The 16,928-nt window shown below is 36.1% G+C and overlaps 1 protein-coding gene across 3 annotated transcripts in view; it reads right to left on the bottom strand.

The window, feature by feature from the left end:
• LOC113763173 (chlorophyll(ide) b reductase NOL, chloroplastic) overlaps positions 1-16,376 on the bottom strand; it is a 28,919-nt gene extending 12,543 nt beyond the window's left edge. Inside the window, exons 1-7 of one of the 3 annotated variants that reach the window (XM_027306910.1) lie at positions 16,088-16,376; positions 14,755-14,823; positions 12,806-12,837; positions 12,361-12,447; positions 5,556-5,623; positions 5,423-5,471; positions 5,269-5,354 (exon numbers count right to left, since the gene is read on the bottom strand). In XM_027306910.1, coding sequence (XP_027162711.1) covers positions 5,269-5,354; positions 5,423-5,471; positions 5,556-5,623; positions 12,361-12,447; positions 12,806-12,837; positions 14,755-14,823; positions 16,088-16,340 — 644 coding nt within the window. In that variant the 5' untranslated portion in view covers positions 16,341-16,376. Of the gene's footprint in view, positions 1-5,268; positions 5,355-5,422; positions 5,472-5,555; positions 5,624-12,360; positions 12,448-12,801; positions 12,864-14,754; positions 14,824-16,087 lie in introns of all 3 variants that reach the window. The other 2 variants (XM_027306909.1, XM_027306911.1) reach the window with 2 other exon arrangements.
• Between the last annotated feature and the right edge of the window lie 552 nt (positions 16,377-16,928).

The raw sequence follows: 16,928 nt of genomic DNA on the forward strand, positions 1-16,928 counted from the left end.
CACTTTTTTCAAGAAACAGGTATGTCAAGTTTCAAGGACAACTTTTGTAAGGAGGGTAGGATCTATTACCCAAACCCCAAAAGTACCTATAGTTTCATGGAAAAATTGGAATTACCTATGAGCTATGGCATTGGTTAAAAGTATAGGAATAATTGGAGGGGCAAAATTAAAAAAATTCAATATATATCTGATAGCACCGCTTGTTTATTCTTGAACCTTCTATATTCATGTCTCAAAGCATAACTAGAAAAACAGAGGATTTACAGGAGGAATTCACAGGGAATAATACAAGAACTATTAGCCACTGATATCAATCAACCTGACGTAACTACTCCATTAATTTAAAATTTTTTAGCTAAATCTTAAAGAATAAGAGCAGATTCTTGAGGGTCTTAATGAACATGGTTGGGGAAACTGAAATTGAATATCTATAAATCAGTTTAATTGAATGATTTGTCATGTATAGTTTGCTGTTGAACTTGTAACTTCGGATTAGAGAAGGCGCATCAAATAAATTTTGGATATTTCCTTATACCAGATAAGATTGAGTTTTGGTCAAAGAGAGAGTTGAATTTCAACTGCATGGGCAGGGGCATTTTGGGAATTTAAAAAATGTGTTGCTTTTTTTCAAGTTTTTGATACAACTGATTGCAGCATGTGTTTGGATGTTTTTACATTAAAACCCCCATGTTTGTACATTTAAAGTTTGTATTTATAGACACATCTGGATATTTGTGGAATGTGGGCTTATTTGGCAATCATTTATGCATTTGGCCCAATTCATATAAGCATGTGTTTTTGTGCAATTATTGAAATGGGATTATTATGTAATTAAAATAGAGCCACGTTGCTGATAACCCCAGTAATTGCAGTATAACTCCATTTCAATTGTTTGAAACACTCATAATTATATCAACACCTGCTTTCCTATGTCTGAAGCTCAACCGTTTAAAATAGCTTCTCTACCAACAATAAAACACTATTTACATCCTAATTAAACGGCCAATAATGTGGGTATACTATTAAGTTATTGTCTGAGCATCAGTTATGGCTCTTTCAATTCTTCCTCCTTCACATTCTTTGGTTTTCTCCTTTTGGCTTCCGGGAGTGCGTTATTTTTTCAGCCTTTACACTCAGCATTTCATAATAGTTTTAGCAAAAGCTATATTTCCTTAATTTTACTTAATATGCGCTGTTATCTTATTTTTATCTTCATTTACTTGCTAACCATAGGCACCTAAAAATTCCTCTTTAACCACACGTGTCAAATACCTGCGCATTCCCCCCTAGTCTTTAATAAAAAAAAGTTTGAATTTCATTAATCCCGTAACCAACAGCCAGCTCTGTAGAGTCTTGGGAAATTGATCATAACTTGCTATAGCAATGTTGAAATTGAGTCTTGTCAATTGCATTTGAAACTGGATTCATAAATCTTTCAAAAGGTGAAAAACTTAGGCCCTAATTCGTTTCCTATTAATGCCATGAAATATGGGAATTGGACTGAAATACCAACTCTGCATAGTAGAGTACTAGAACTGTATTGACTTGTAATGTAATTTGGAGCAGCTTATGAATTGAACCATGAATGATGCCTCCTAAAGTTATTTAGTAATTGGAGTCTAGTTTCTAACACCATATATTTTGTAGCCATTCAACATGTATAACCTCAATTATGTCCATTTAACCAAGCACTACCTGTGCTAAAAACCATAAGTAGGCTAGGCAGCCCTGCTTTTTGAGTTGTTTACTCAATTTGATGGTTTTTGTTCATATACATGAATCTCGATTGTCCTAGTTATTGCGTAAGTGGCTCTCTTATGTTTCCATAATTCTACAATGGAAACTCCAAAATATTGAATATAGTGTATGAATAAGGTACATTTTCAACACCAACCAGCTGATGAATACTTTGGACATCTATTACAAAAACATGGAGATACAAAAAAGCCACTTGCCTGATAACCAGGACAGTCCAAGTTCATGTATATATTGCTCAAACTTTCCTTAATCCTCCCTTAAACAATCAAATTAATCCATTAACTATTTCCTCAAAGCCCCGATAGGTAGTTACGAACAGGTGAACAAATAAGTCAAGCTTCAAATACATACATACATACGTACATACATACATAATATACACACACAATATTACATTTTTATATTTATTAGTGTGGACATCTATTTTATTTTTTGTTTAAAATTATATAAAATATTCATTTATATCACTTGAAGCTTGATTGGGCTCATTTGAGCTTGATTAAGCCAAATTTGATCAAGCTCGATCTCGAGTAAGGTAAAATACTTAAGCTCAAGCTCAAGTATTTTAGTTCAACTCAAGCTTAGGTACTCTCGTCTCAATTCTATTGCAGCCCTAGTTAGGATTATAACCTATCAAATCAAGTAACCAACTCAAAAGCAATACCTACTTACAATTTCCAGCACCAGTAGTGCTTAATTAAACGGACATAATTCAAGCTATATACATCAAAGGACTACAAAATTAGTGTTATTAGAAACTAGACTCAAATTACTAAATATCTTCAGGAGATGTTGTATGATTCGATCCATAAGCTACTCTAAATTACATCACAATCAGCAAAGTTCCAAAACTGCCGTGCAAAGTTGGTACGCAGTCAACTTCCCAGATTGTCTTGCATCAAAAGGAAACGAATTAGAGCCTGAATTTTATAGCATTGGAAAGGTCTATGAATCTGGTTTCAAACACAACTGATGGTGCTCAATTTTGATATACCTATCCCAAGTTATGATCAATTTCCCAAGATTGTGCAGGATTGACTATTAGTTATGGAATTGATGAAGTTCAAACTTTCTTACCTATGAATGTCCAGAATTCACAGTGCTGGAATCTATTAGGTTGTCAGTAAAAATTCTCATGGTTGTTTATAAAAAATAACAGATGGCTACTGTAAGGATCTATTTGATCCTCCATAGTTCTGTGGGCATCTGTTCCAAGCACTTTATTTGCTTAGAGAGGTAATTCCATTGCTTTTCTTTCAAAATCCCTTACAACTAAGCCATCAGTTATTGATTATGGAGCTACTGGTCCTAGAGTAGGTACTGCTAGGTTTGCTTTCATGTTCAACATTATAATCCCCTACATAATGCCACATTGGCTTATAGCACTATTGCTGCAGTCAAAAGAATAGGAACTGCAAATCCTACTTGCCAAGATATCTCCTTCACCTAGTCCATCTAGTCGTTCATCTCATCCTGACCTTGAAGTTTACAAATCAACGCTAAAGAGCAGTGACCTGTATTTCCCAATAGCAATCCCATTATCAATCCATCAATTTCCTCTTTACCATCACCTCCAGTTGTCCTATCTCCATCAGATCTCAATTTCCCATTGCTTGCTGAAAAGGTAAGAGGTTCTTTTCCTCCCATCTCTAAATTTCTATCTTGTCGTCATCTATTCACGTCCTATCATTATCTTCTTGTCTCACTAGATGCTCATTCAATACTCATTTCTGCTAGTAAAGCTATGTCCTGTCTTGGTTGAAAATGAAAGAAGAGGTGGTTACTTTGCATCCAAATGGAACATGCAAAGCTTTAGTATTGAAACATGCAAGTATCATTATTAAGGACTGAAACGGTTACAGATGATAAGCCTCCAGTCCAGTTCATGGTTACAGATGACAGGCGTTCAGTCCAGTTGGCTGAAAGTGCCAGTTCAGCAACACTATTTCACTACACTGCATCAAACTGAAGACTTATTTAAGTTATTCCACAGCAGCTGGTATCAAACATGGTGGTTTAGATCGTCAAAAAAAAATACACTACACAAAGAATCATTCCTAATAAAAGTATGCTATGGTGTTGCGAAACAGGCTTATGCAACAGAATAATGTAATTTACACATTTTGTTAGCCATGCTTTCTTAGTTGAGTTCGGACTTAATACCTCGCATCGAACTGCTTCATTGAGGTAGGGTAATCTTTGAAAGTACTAGTGCAACTCAAGTAAAGCTTTTCTTGCAGTTTGAGCTTACATTCTGCTAACCTTCGCTCAATGGATGAGCTTCAATGGATATAACAGGGATGGTTAAGCAATATCCAATAATTACGAGTGTTGGGCATTCATTGGACGGCTAGAGGCATTATCATGGCAACAACGATGTCTTGTAGCTAACAATTTTGTTAACTCATTTAAGTAAACTCTACAGCTTGCCAAGCACAAAGGGTCCACGTCAGACTCAGATGCCAAGAGAAGGCTTTTTTTGCTTGGGTTTAAGATGCCATAAGAGCCTAATTGCAAGGAGAAAATACTCGTTAATGAAGTTCTTTGTGGAAGTTCTTGCACGCCACAAGTTTACAAGTATCATAGCCTGCCAGACATAGCAGTTGCTACAATAAAAGCTACCATATCTTTAAGAACTCCAGCACAAGCCAATGAGGCTTCCATACCCCATACTACACAATGACTGAACCTCAGATGGTAAATCAGTCCTTAAGATCTCCAAAGGAATGTGGTCACTAAATTCCAAAGTCATCCCCTCAAGGTCTCCTTCAGACTAGTAGTGACGAGAACACCTTTGGCCATTAAGTTTCTCCCTACACCTGCAAATTGCAATTCTTTACAGCATTAGAATCCTTTAGATCTCCCCTACGACTCCATGAAACCCCAAAGTCGTAGGACTCCCCTAAGCTGACTTATAGGCTCAAAGCTGCAGTGTGGTACAGTAGTAGTTCACAAAGCCCAGCATTCATATCCATGTCAAAAAATTTCTGTATTCTCGGTGACCTTTAGCCTTGGACCCGCATAAAAATTTCTTCAACTTTCAACTCCTAGCTAGAGAAGTTGCAGATCACCAGATAGCAAGTTGTGTCTCTCCACTAGCCCTATTCGTACCATGACCAGCCTGCCCTAGTTAGTGATAGTCATATGCATCTGACAGCTTGTGGGTAAAAAGCAAGTAACAGAGTTCCAATAAATCGATTGGCATAACAGTAGCTTGGTGCTACACCAGAAACTAATTGCATGCAAGTACTCCGTGACCTGACACCTGTCAGAAGCATAGTACTGAAGAAATCTGGACTAATTACCTTTTTTCCCCCCACTTTTGGAATCAATACTTATAATAATGATAAGGAATTTTACAAGAGGGAGAATCAAATCAATCATTTAGCTCGATGGAGAAGATTGTCTTAAGCATTTATTCTCTGAACAGATAAAAAGCCCATAACACAAAACATCCAAAGAAAATCGTATTAAATACAGATTGCAGGTCTAAATGTATAAATGAAGTACCTGGGGGTCGGTCTTCCATCTGAACCAGCTCCATCAATGTTAAACACATGACCTCCTCGAGACTGATTTAACATCATCTTTATGGCCTGAAAAACATTTCTTAGCAAAGTCCAGCCAACCAAATTGCCTTTAAGAACCCAGAAAATACACTTACCTCTCGACAACATATCATCAAACCCAGAGTATTTGTTGAGACAACCTCCCTGGAAAGACAACTTAGTTCAAGAACAGGTAAAAGTCCCAATAAAGAAAAGGTAAAAGGAAATCAAGCATAGAGAAAAGCTCACATTAAATCTTCATCAGAAGCTTCTGCTAGAGGTTTATAACTGTATGCATTAGATCCAGCATTATTGATCTGCATCACTCTCGAAACGGAGCAAGAAAGAGGCAAGGAGGAATATCAATATGCAATGGCTTGAAAAACATAAGTTAATGCAAATAAGAGTTGAGGGCTAGAAGAGTAAACCATGCGTGTATCAAAAACATTGATTAAAGCAGAGATCCATTCTAAGCTCCAATTCAAATGAAATAAAGAGCTGCCTTTCCATCATGCTATTTAAAAGTTTAGAGTTCTCCAGAACTCGCTTACACCAAAAATTTTTTATTCAACTTCATTTTGATTTGTTGAAGATATGTGATCTGATATTATGGAAAGATTTGATATTGTAAATATTAGGAAAGATATGATTATAGTATCATGTATTAATTAGGTATCATATGATTATAGTATCATATATTAATTAGGTAGTAGATTGATTTAGATTAGCATGATTTTAGGATCCAAATTAGGTTACACTTGTGTATATATATATGTATATTGTGTAGTCCAAAGATATGTAGAAGAGTATTTTCTCTCCCTTTGTCTTAGTTTTCATGGTATCAGAGCCCTACCATCAAGGTTAGGGTCTCTGTCCGCTGCCAGAAAATTCATTAGTCATCATTCGGTTCATCTGGTTCTGTATAGGACATATCTATGTTCTATTCTTCACTCTTGTTTTAAAGAGTTCAGATCTATCCTCTTTTGTTTGTTTCTGTTAATTCTAAACCCATGGCAGAAACGAAATCTGTCGTTACGTCTGATGTGGTTCCTGTGATGTCCAAGATCACGGACCACAAACTCAATAATTCTAACTATCTTGATTGGAGCAAAACGGTTCGTCTTTATCTGCGAAGCATTGATAAAGACAATCATCTGACTGATGATCCTCCAAAAGATGGTTCAAGACAAACATGGCTAAGGGAAGATGCTAGATTGTTCCTGCAAATACGGAATTCTATTGACAGTGAGGTAATTAGCTTAATTAATCACTGTGAATTTGTTAAGGAGTTAATGGAGTATTTAGAATTTTTGTATTCTGGTAAAGGGAATATTTCTCGCATATATGAGGTGTGTCAAGCCTTTTATCGTGCAGAGAAACAAGATAAGTCCATCATGACTTATTTTATGGATTTTAAGAAAACTTATGAGGAGCTTAATCTGTTATTACCGTTTAGTTTTGATGTGAAAGTTCAGCAAACTCAACGGGAACAGATGGCAATTATGAGTTTTTTGGCTGGTCTTTCACCTGAATTTGAAGCTGCTAAATCTCAGATTCTTTCCAATCCTGAGATCTCATCCTTGCAAGATGTGTTTAGTAGGGTGCTTCGCACAGAGAATACCCAGTCTGTTCAGTCCAGCAGTGCTCTTGTTGGTCTTGAAAAACAGCAATACAAAGGTGGTGGTAAAGGAATTGACACTCGGGGACAGAATGCAGAAGTGGTTGTGTGTTACTATTGTCATAAGCCGGGTCATATGAAGCGTGATTGTAAGAAATTGCAGTACAGGAACCAGAGAACTCAATCCGCACATATTGCTTCTACCAATGATGCTATTAACCATGAAAAGTCTGTTACGATCTCTGCAGATGAATTTGCTAAATTTTCTCAGTATCAAGAATCATTAAAGTCTTCATCTACTCCCGTAACTGCCATCGCTGAGTCAGGTAAACCAAACACATGCCTTGTGTCCTCATCCTCCAAATGGGTAATTGATTCTGGTGCCACAGATCATATGACAGGTAATTCTAGTTTATTTTCTACCTTTCAGCCACACACATCTGCACCTACAATTACCTTAGCTGATGGGTCAAAATCTCGTGTTCTTGGATCAGGCTCAGTTAACCCCACTCCATTAATCTCATTGTCATCTGTCTTAAGTTTGCCTGAGTTGTCTTTTAATCTAATTTCTGTGAGTAAACTTACTCGTGCCCTCAATTGTTCTGCCCAATTTTTTCCTGACTATTGCTTGTTTCAGGATCTTACGACGAAGCAGATTATTGGTAAAGGGCATGAATCTGGAGGTCTTTACATTCTTGACACACAGATACCAAAGTCCATAGCTTGTTCTGGAATTGTAACTCCATTTGAAGCACATTGTAGGTTGGGTCATCCTTCTCTCCCGTTGTTAAAGATACTTTGTCCACAATTTCAGAGTTTGTCTTTATTAGATTGTGAGTCTTGTCAGTTTGCTAAACATCATCGTGTTAATCTGAGTCCTAGAGTCAATAAACGGGCGGATGCTCCTTTTGCATTAGTTCATTCAGATGTCTGGGAACCTAGTCCAGTCATTTCTAAAACTGGATTCAAGTATTTTGTTACTTTTGTCGATGACCATTCTCGTATGACTTGGTTATATTTGATGAAAAATCGGTCAGAGTTGTTTTCTCATTTTTGTGCTTTTTGTGCTGAGGTTAAGACCCAATTTAAGCGTTCTGTACAAATATTGCGAAGTGACAATGCCAAAGAATATTTATTCGCACCTTTTCAATCTTATATGGTGCAAAATGGCATTATTCATCAAACCTCTTGTGTGGATACACCATCCTAAAATGGGGTCGCAGAACGAAAGAATAGACATTTGCTCGAAACTGCAAGAGCCTTATCATTTCAAATGCATGTTCCTAAACATTTTTGGGCTGATGCAGTGTCCACAGCTTGCTTTCTAATTAACCGTCTGCCTTCATCTGTTCTGAATGGTGGGACTCCTTATAACACTCTTTTTCCAAATAGACCCTTGTTTCCCATCGAACCTAAAATCTTTGGGTGTACATGTTTTGTTCGCGACTCTCGTCCCCAAGTCACTAAATTAGACCCCAAATCATTGAAATGTATTTTTCTTGGTTATTCCCGTGTCCAAAAAGGATATAGATGTTATTGTCCTAGTCTCGGTAGGTACATTGTGTCAGTTGATGTTACTTTTCTTGAAAATACACCTTTTACCCCATCCTCATCTCATTCATGTCAAGAGGAGGATGATGATTTGTTAATCTATACTGTCACATCCTCAAGTTCTTCCCCTGCTAAACCTCCAATTACTCAGGTATATTCTCGACGACAAAAGTCTCCTGATGCATGCCCTGAACCGGTTCCTTCGTTACTAGATCCTGTCTCAAATGATGATCTTCCTATTGCTCTTCGCAAAGGTAAGCGTCAATGCACTTATCCTGTGTCTTCGTGTGTATCTTATAATCATTTACCCACCTCTTCTTGTTCCTTTATTACATCTATTGATTCTATCTCCCTTCCTAAAACTGTTCATGAAGCCCTATCCCATCCCGGATGGCGCAATGCTATGATAGAGGAGATGAATGCTCTAGATGGTAATGATACTTGGAACTTAGTAAATTTACCTGCAGGGAAGAAGGCCATTGGGAGTAAGTGGATTTTTGCAGTTAAATTTAATCCTGATGGGTCGGTTGCTCGGTTAAAAGCTCGTCTTGTTGCCAAAGGCTATGTCCAAATCTATGGAGAGGATTATTCTGATAGTTTTTCCCCTGTTGCTAAGTTAACATCTGTCAGGTTATTCATTTCTATGGCAGCCACTCATAATTGGCCTTTGCATCAACTAGATATCAAGAATGCCTTTCTTCATGGAGACCTCCAAGAGGAAGTTTATATGGAGCAACCACCAAGGTTTGTTGCTCAGGGGGAGTGTGGGAAGGTTTGTCATCTTCGGAAGTCCTTGTATGGACTGAAACAAAGTCCTCGTGCTTGGTTTGGAAAATTTAGTCTAGCAGTTGAAAGGTTTGGGATGCAGAAAAGCAAATCTGATCATTCTGTTTTCTACAAACAGTCTGAAGCTGGTATTGTTTTGTTGGTAGTATATGTGGATGATATTGTTATCACTGGGAATGATGCTGCAGGTATTTCATCTCTTAAACTTTTCTTCATAGTCAATTTCAGACAAAGGATTTGGGGCTGTTAAAGTATTTTTTGGGTATTGAGGTAGCAAAGAGTAGGAAGGGGATATTCCTGTCCCAAAGAAAATATGTTCTTGACTTGCTATCTGAAACGGGAAAATTGGGGGCTAAACCAGCTAGTACCTCAATGATTCCTAACTTGCAGCTCACAAAAGAAGGTGAATTGTTAGAAGATCCTGGGAGGTATAGAAGATTGGTTGGAAAGTTGAATTATCTTACAGTGACTCGTCCAGATATCGCGTATTCAGTTAGTGTTGTTAGTCAATATATGACTAATCCTACTATTAATCATTGGGCAGCTGTAGAACAAATTTTGTGTTATTTAAAAGGAGCTCCTGGACGTGGTATTCTGTATAAAAATCATGGTCATACTAGGATTGAGTGTTTTTCAGATGCTGATTGGGCAGGATCCAAGGCAGATCGAAGATCTACGACTGGATTTTGTGTCTTTGTTGGAGGAAACCTGGTCTCATGGAAGAGTAAGAAGCAGAATGTTGTCTCACGATTGAGTGCAGAGTCAGAATATAGAGCTATGGCACAATCAGTATGTGAAATCATGTGGATAAATCAACTTCTAACTGAAGTAGGTCTCAAAACCTCAATGCCTGCAAAATTGTGGTGTGATAACCAAGCAGCTCTTCATATTGCATCCAATCCCGTATTTCATGAGCGAACAAAACACATCGAAATAGATTGTCATTTTGTTCGTGAGAAAATACAGCAGGGCTTGATCTCTACAGGATTTGTAAGGACTGGAGAACAATTGGGAGATCTCTTTACGAAGGCTCTACATGGGGTTCGAGTTGATTATCTTTGTAACAAGCTGGGCATGAGCAACATCTATGCTCCAGCTTGAGGGGGAGTGTTGAAGATATGTGATATGATATTATGGAAAGATTTGATATTGTAAATATTAGGAAAAATATGATTATAGTATCATGTATTAATTAGGTATCATATGATTATAGTATCATATATAAATTAGGTAGTAGATTGATTTAGATTAGCATGATTTTAGGATCCAAATTAGGTTACACTTGTGTATATATATATGTATATTGTGTAGTCCAAAGATATGTAGAAGAGTATTTTCTCTCCCTTTGTCTTAGTTTTCATGATTAAAGGGCATTACAGCAAAAAACAGTTGGCTGCTAGACCAGAAGTACTGCCTCTTCCACCATAAGATGTAAAACTTGGCAGTTGCACAAAATGTAATAAAAAGTTACTTCTACAGATTTCGCAAAATGCCAAAAAAGCTTATCCTTAGTCATCATTAAACCACCTGAGGAAAGTAATGCAGGTTTTACAGGTTTCAGCACCAAAAATAGTAGTTGGTGGGAATTTGGGCAGAAAATAGACTTGAGAATCTTATGCCTGGATATCAGAGAACAACAGGAAGAAGAAAGAATTTAAGGATCTGAAAGACTGCAGAAATTAGGGAGGAAGCACAAAAGAGGTAGACCAGAGAAGAAGGGAGAACTTAAGCTTCACATTAGGGGAGAGGAAGTTACATTTCTGAAAATCCGCATTTCATTGAAATCTATAGAAGATCTATTACAGCTGATACTTTAAGAAAATACAAGACAAAGCCTATGGACTTTTATGTACTAAGCAAGCTTCATTGCTCAGCAAAGCCTATAAATAAAAGAGCAATCTGCCAAAAGAAATTGGTGGCCAAATTGGATTTCAAAGGCTTGGAGGAGGCAACAATCACATTTGATTTGAATACTTAAATACTTCATGCCAGCAAAAACCCTAAACCTGCATAGTGTCCTAGCAGGAAAAATGACTATTATCGCCATACCAGTGTGACATATTCAGCATGTGCTCAAATAAAAGAATAGCCATAGCCCTCAACCTATCGAATACAGCAAGATAAACCTAAATATACAATCATATTAGCTTCAAACTAAGGATGCGTTTGATAAAACTAAAGTCTGAAATCTGAAGTTTGAGTGCATATCACATTCAATGATAAGTAAATAGCTTATCACTTAATTTTGGGAACAAGTTTTGTCTAGAAAATTCAGTGCCACTTAATTAATTCAAATGTTCAATTTTTGGTTATCAAACGGTCTAAATATGTTAAGATCTGAATCTATTAAGTTTAAGTGCTGAATTGGGTTATCAAACAGGGCCTAAATCTTTTTCCTAATTTAAGTTTCTTATCTTCTATTATTTTCCAAGGATTTCTATCTTGCAACGGACAGCATCAGCTCACGTTTGGGTGGAAACCACAAGTTTAAAGGGCATATAATCTGCCAAATTCCTTCAGCAGCCCCAAACATCCTGGAAGAACATATCAATGTAGCATACATGAGATCAACGTCATTTTTTATCTGGTCTATTAGTGACTGAATAAAATTGTCAACCAGGATTCAACCTCTGCAGTGTCAGTAAATTAACCACCTCCACTGTGCTAATATATTTTTCCCTCCTGGCAGATGTTTTTCTTTCACTAATCCCCACCCCCTGATAAAATAAAGTAAAAAGAAGAAGAAGCAAAGGTTGGAGATCGTCAAGCATTTATGACAAATGCAACAGCTTAGATGAACGTTAAGTATGCATGTCCTGAGTTCTTTATATTTCATGTCACATCATGGTTGGAATCCAAGATTTGATAGATAAGGCCAGTAAGGATGACACTACACTTCATGGAATGTTCAGCAATTAGCAGAATAAACTCTAAAAGTTTCTTTCAATTTGTCTATCACAGTGCATGGACATAATGAATCCGCCATCTAACATAGACAACAGGCTTCAAAATTAGGCTAAGATTCTAAAGTAGAGAAATAGAAAACATAACAACTCCTACTGCATCACTCTTCAAAGATAATAAGTTCTGAATTCATACCCATATGTCAATGTATTTAAGCTTTTCTTGAGCAAAAGCAACTAAATTCTTCACATCGTTTGCTGCTCTAACATCACAGGTGGTACCCTGCACAGGGAAATTGGGAATTAACAGATGCACAAGCAAAACCTAAAACTGGATGAAGAATTTAATGCATAAACACGGATCAGAAGAAGTTATTAAGGTAGTAAATACAGACTCGTAAACTGAGTTTTCATGTGTCTATATATCTCTGAAAATTCTATTCAATAACCAGGGCGGTGGAACACAATTTTATTTAATTGAAAGAATAAGAGGGTAGGCATAAAGGACTTGAGATTGAAGAAATTCAAGGACGGGACATTATATACGCTACTTCTTGAGTAAAAAATCCAGTATAAAGAACGTCACAGAAACAAGAATCTTTTTAATCAAAATGTCATAAAGATAAGAAGGAGGTACCCACACATGCTGCTTCCCTGATTCCATTTTCAAACTCTGAATGGCAGATTCCACATGATCAGCTGAGAAATAGCTGGAGACGAATAAGTAGAAGAATCTTGGATTCTCAAATAATTTTCAAGGAATTAAATCACTACAAGCTCCTGCTGCAAACCCCTGCATGTTGAATCTCATCTTGGGATCCTCTCCATTCACCAAAGACAACAGTTGATGAAAATTCATTCACTTTATTAAAGTGAATCTGTTATACCCGTAAAGAAATGCTGGAAAATGAAATAGTTTGCACGCCAACTAATCTAATCTTAAACTCTGAAAGTTGTTGATACTGAATAAAACGCTAAGACCTAAGTTGCTTTTCCAGGTCATTTCACTGAATAATTCACCTAGGCAGAAAACTGCAGCTTCTCTTCTCTCTTGAGGGAATTTATTCAACTTTCTGGCAAATGTTGCCAATGTTTCAAACTAAAGAGATGAATGTTTTCATTTGGCTCTCAGTGGCTGTGTAACTTATGCAACGATCAATAAATCAGTCATTTTGAATCTTTTTAAAGGATCTCTAGATATGACTACAGAAAAGGCTCGATACTTCACCATATCAAGCGTGGAAAGCTGAAGTAGTTGTCTCAAGCTTATCTTTGCGAAACTAAAACATAAATACAATTTCGACATTTGTTAGATAAGCTCAGCTGACAACTGAAATGAGCTCCCAAAAGCAATTTAATTTTCGAAGCAAGAGTTCTAAGCCTTCTGCCGCCGACCACTAAATGTTGACTGAGAGGTAGTTGAAATGCATGAAAGGGAAGAGAATCAGTGTGACATGTATTGGTTTGGCACCAACCAAAAAGAAGATAAAGCACCACAGTGTCTGTAAATTCAAGCCTCAGGAGCTAGAGGTTCCTTTCTAGGCAATCACTATAATTACTAAACTAAATGAAGCTCAACCATAAGAAAACAACAATGATTAAAAATCTACAATTTAATTCAGTGGAAACTAACTCCAACCTTGAAGGCAGAACCAAATAAAGTTTTTTTCATGCTTCTCCTTCATAATTTTCTCCTGAAACTAAATCTTCTTCTTTATAATTTCTCGTGGGCAGATGCATCAACAATTTCACATATGAGAAGAAGAATCCAAAATAACCATTCTTGTGCAGTCATTTTCCCTTTCTCATTAATCAGAAATTTATTTTTATGCGCCAAGTTTTGTTATCTTATCGTAGACTATGTTCAGAACCGGCTAGGAAAAAGCAACTATAGCAGACAAATCAACATACCCACTGACCTCTTTGTTACTACCACAATATTGCCTTCCAACAGTTAGTAAAAAATTCAACAAAGATACTCGAATAATGATTTCCATGCCATATAACTCTTTTAACTACTAACGGCTTTATCATCCCGTGAGCGATAGAACGTTATCACCTAAATGAATCAACAGAGTAAAGCCAAATAATCCATGCACATCATATTATTCAATCTCCTTAACTAATTCCCATTTTTCATCACAATATAAAACTCCAGAAATCCTACCTGATTTAAGAAAAATTCATAAATTCAAATTAGTTTTTAATGTCAATAAAAATTTTTTAAGTACAAGGAATGATCAGCTACAGGAAGCACAACCAGATCAGCTCTAGAAACAAGAAGCTGAAATCATGTGCAATCTTTTTAAATCATCCACCAATCAAGATAATTTGTCCGCAATTAAAGAAGCTCCAAGTCGCCAAAGTAACCAATGACTGCTAAGCCGAGAAGTTGCAATTTTGTCACGAGTATAAAGTTATACTACAGAAAAACAGTTATAAGTCCTGTCAAACCAGAAATTTTGATCAAAATAACTTTAACCCCATCAAAGTTGATACTTCCAATGGGTGTCACCAAATGTAGAATGGTAAGACTTCCAAACAATTTGTAGGCAGCATGGAATTACCAAATAGTGATTAACAACCTTACCTGATCTAGAGCAAATAATAACATTGTCCCCTGCTTTCAAAAATTCTTTAGCTAGAGCATAACCAATTCCTGCATTGTGAAGGACAAGGGGGAAGTTGATAAAGCAATGATCATCAAAGCTAAATGGTTCAAATATTTAAGCGAAAACATCCGTTCGAACATATCCTCATGCAAAGTGGGTAAGATCTAACAGCAAGCATGAAAATCATCACTCTATCAGCCAGGTTCCGTTATCGATGATAATTCAGTTTTCTTGACCAAGGACAATTACATGAATAAATTATCTCTATTACTTAAAATTCCATTACCAATTTTAGTTCAGAGAAACTCTCAAGAATCACATTTAGGAACCAAAGACAACCAGCTGGGGCAACAGTCAATAGAGGATACAGAGAATACAAGGCTACCAACATTAACAATGATAAATCAAGCTTAAAGTACATTTAAAAATGAATAAGAAAACATGGAAAATGTATGCAGAAAAAATTTGTACACCACTTATCCCGCTACTTTTACATTCCTTCTGCTTTACAAAAAGCAGATATTAGCAAATTGTTTCATCTAAAGGACCAAAGAATGCTAACCAACCAGAAGATATATCAACCTTTTCATAAATGTTACGGCTATCACAGGGATACTAGGACTTTCATAGCAGACAATTGCAAAATTGATGCTTATAGGACTCCAATCTCATCAACTTGATGTATTTATGGTTTAATCACAAAATAAAAGCACATCAAACATATTCTTAAGCATTAGCAATGAATGTCAATTGAAACTTGTCAACAAGGGTCAATTACATTCCTTATACTTCATATCAACAATTACCTTATGTAGCAGAAAAATGAAAGCCAAAATGGACAACTACTTTGTCATTTTACGAACAACCCTCTCCCATTTCAGAGTAAACAATATCAAACACATACAAGTAAAAACCAAACTGATTTTTTTTACAATATATTCTGCAGCATACATTCATCTTCACTCAGTTTGTTCAACTTCATTGCCTCATCGGCAATTAGTGACTGCAAGTTCTTCCTATTAAGCTTTTTTCTTTTTGCCATATTTAAAAGGCTATAAACATAATTCAGAAAATAATCCAAGAAGTCTTGAACCACAAACAACCAATCAATGAACACTAAAAGCCGAATGTCATTTCTATTATCAAGACAATAGACATATAGAAAAGGAGGCACTGAATTTCTCATTCGATTAATGTTCTCTTTACCTTGAGAAAATAAAAGGCCACAAATTCTTTTGTATTATTGACAGGCTAATCAAATTTCTGGGCCATAAACAAAGTGATAGAGGGTGATGGAAAACGAGAACCAACCTTTGGAAGAGCCAGTAATTAAGACGTTATAAGGAGGAATCATGGGCTCCGTTGTGTTATTCAATGAAGAAGAAGAATTGTTTAACGAGGCAATGGGTCGCAGCGAACTGAATTGCAATTTGAATTTGAAATGGAGAGGTTTGTTAGGAGAGAAAACGGTCAGCAAATTGCAAGGTTGGGTGAAGTGTGGATTGGAAGGAGATAATTTGGGAAAAGAGTGAAGTGAAGAAGTGGAAGAAAGAAGAGTCGCCATTTGTTTGCTGCTGGGATAGAACGGATGATGATGAAGGGATATATACTCGAACGGTTGGCAGTTAGGCAAACGAGCTTATGAAATTATATATTAAAAAAAATTAATGTTCTATACACACTGTTACATTTAGATTAATGATAACTATATAAATTTTAAATTTTAAATTTAATTTTTACACATGTTTCATGAATCTAATAGTGATAGTAAATATATTGACAGTGTATATAAAATTTATTCTAAAAAAAAAGCTAGAAATTGGAGGGATTAAAGTCTTATAATTGAAAGGAACAATTAGCAACAATGACATGTCAATATCTTAATAAAATTTTTTAGCATGGCATCTGCCGCTTGAGGCAATTCATCTTCTGTCTAACTCATACAAATAAAAAAATAAAGATTTGAGGTCTTTTATTACACATTCTCATTTTACACTACGCTACACAGCTTTAATTTAACATAGAATTGTTTACCCAATAATCACTAGTTACAAAGACACACTCAATGCATGTGCAACTTGTCAAAAAATATTTTTAATTGAAAGAATCACATAAATAGTGCAAGTGAATATAACTATTTTACGTAATATAT

Source organism: Coffea eugenioides, chromosome 2 (genome assembly GCF_003713205.1).
Source record: "Coffea eugenioides isolate CCC68of chromosome 2, Ceug_1.0, whole genome shotgun sequence".
In the NCBI taxonomy this organism is placed as follows: Eukaryota; Viridiplantae; Streptophyta; class Magnoliopsida; order Gentianales; family Rubiaceae; genus Coffea; species Coffea eugenioides.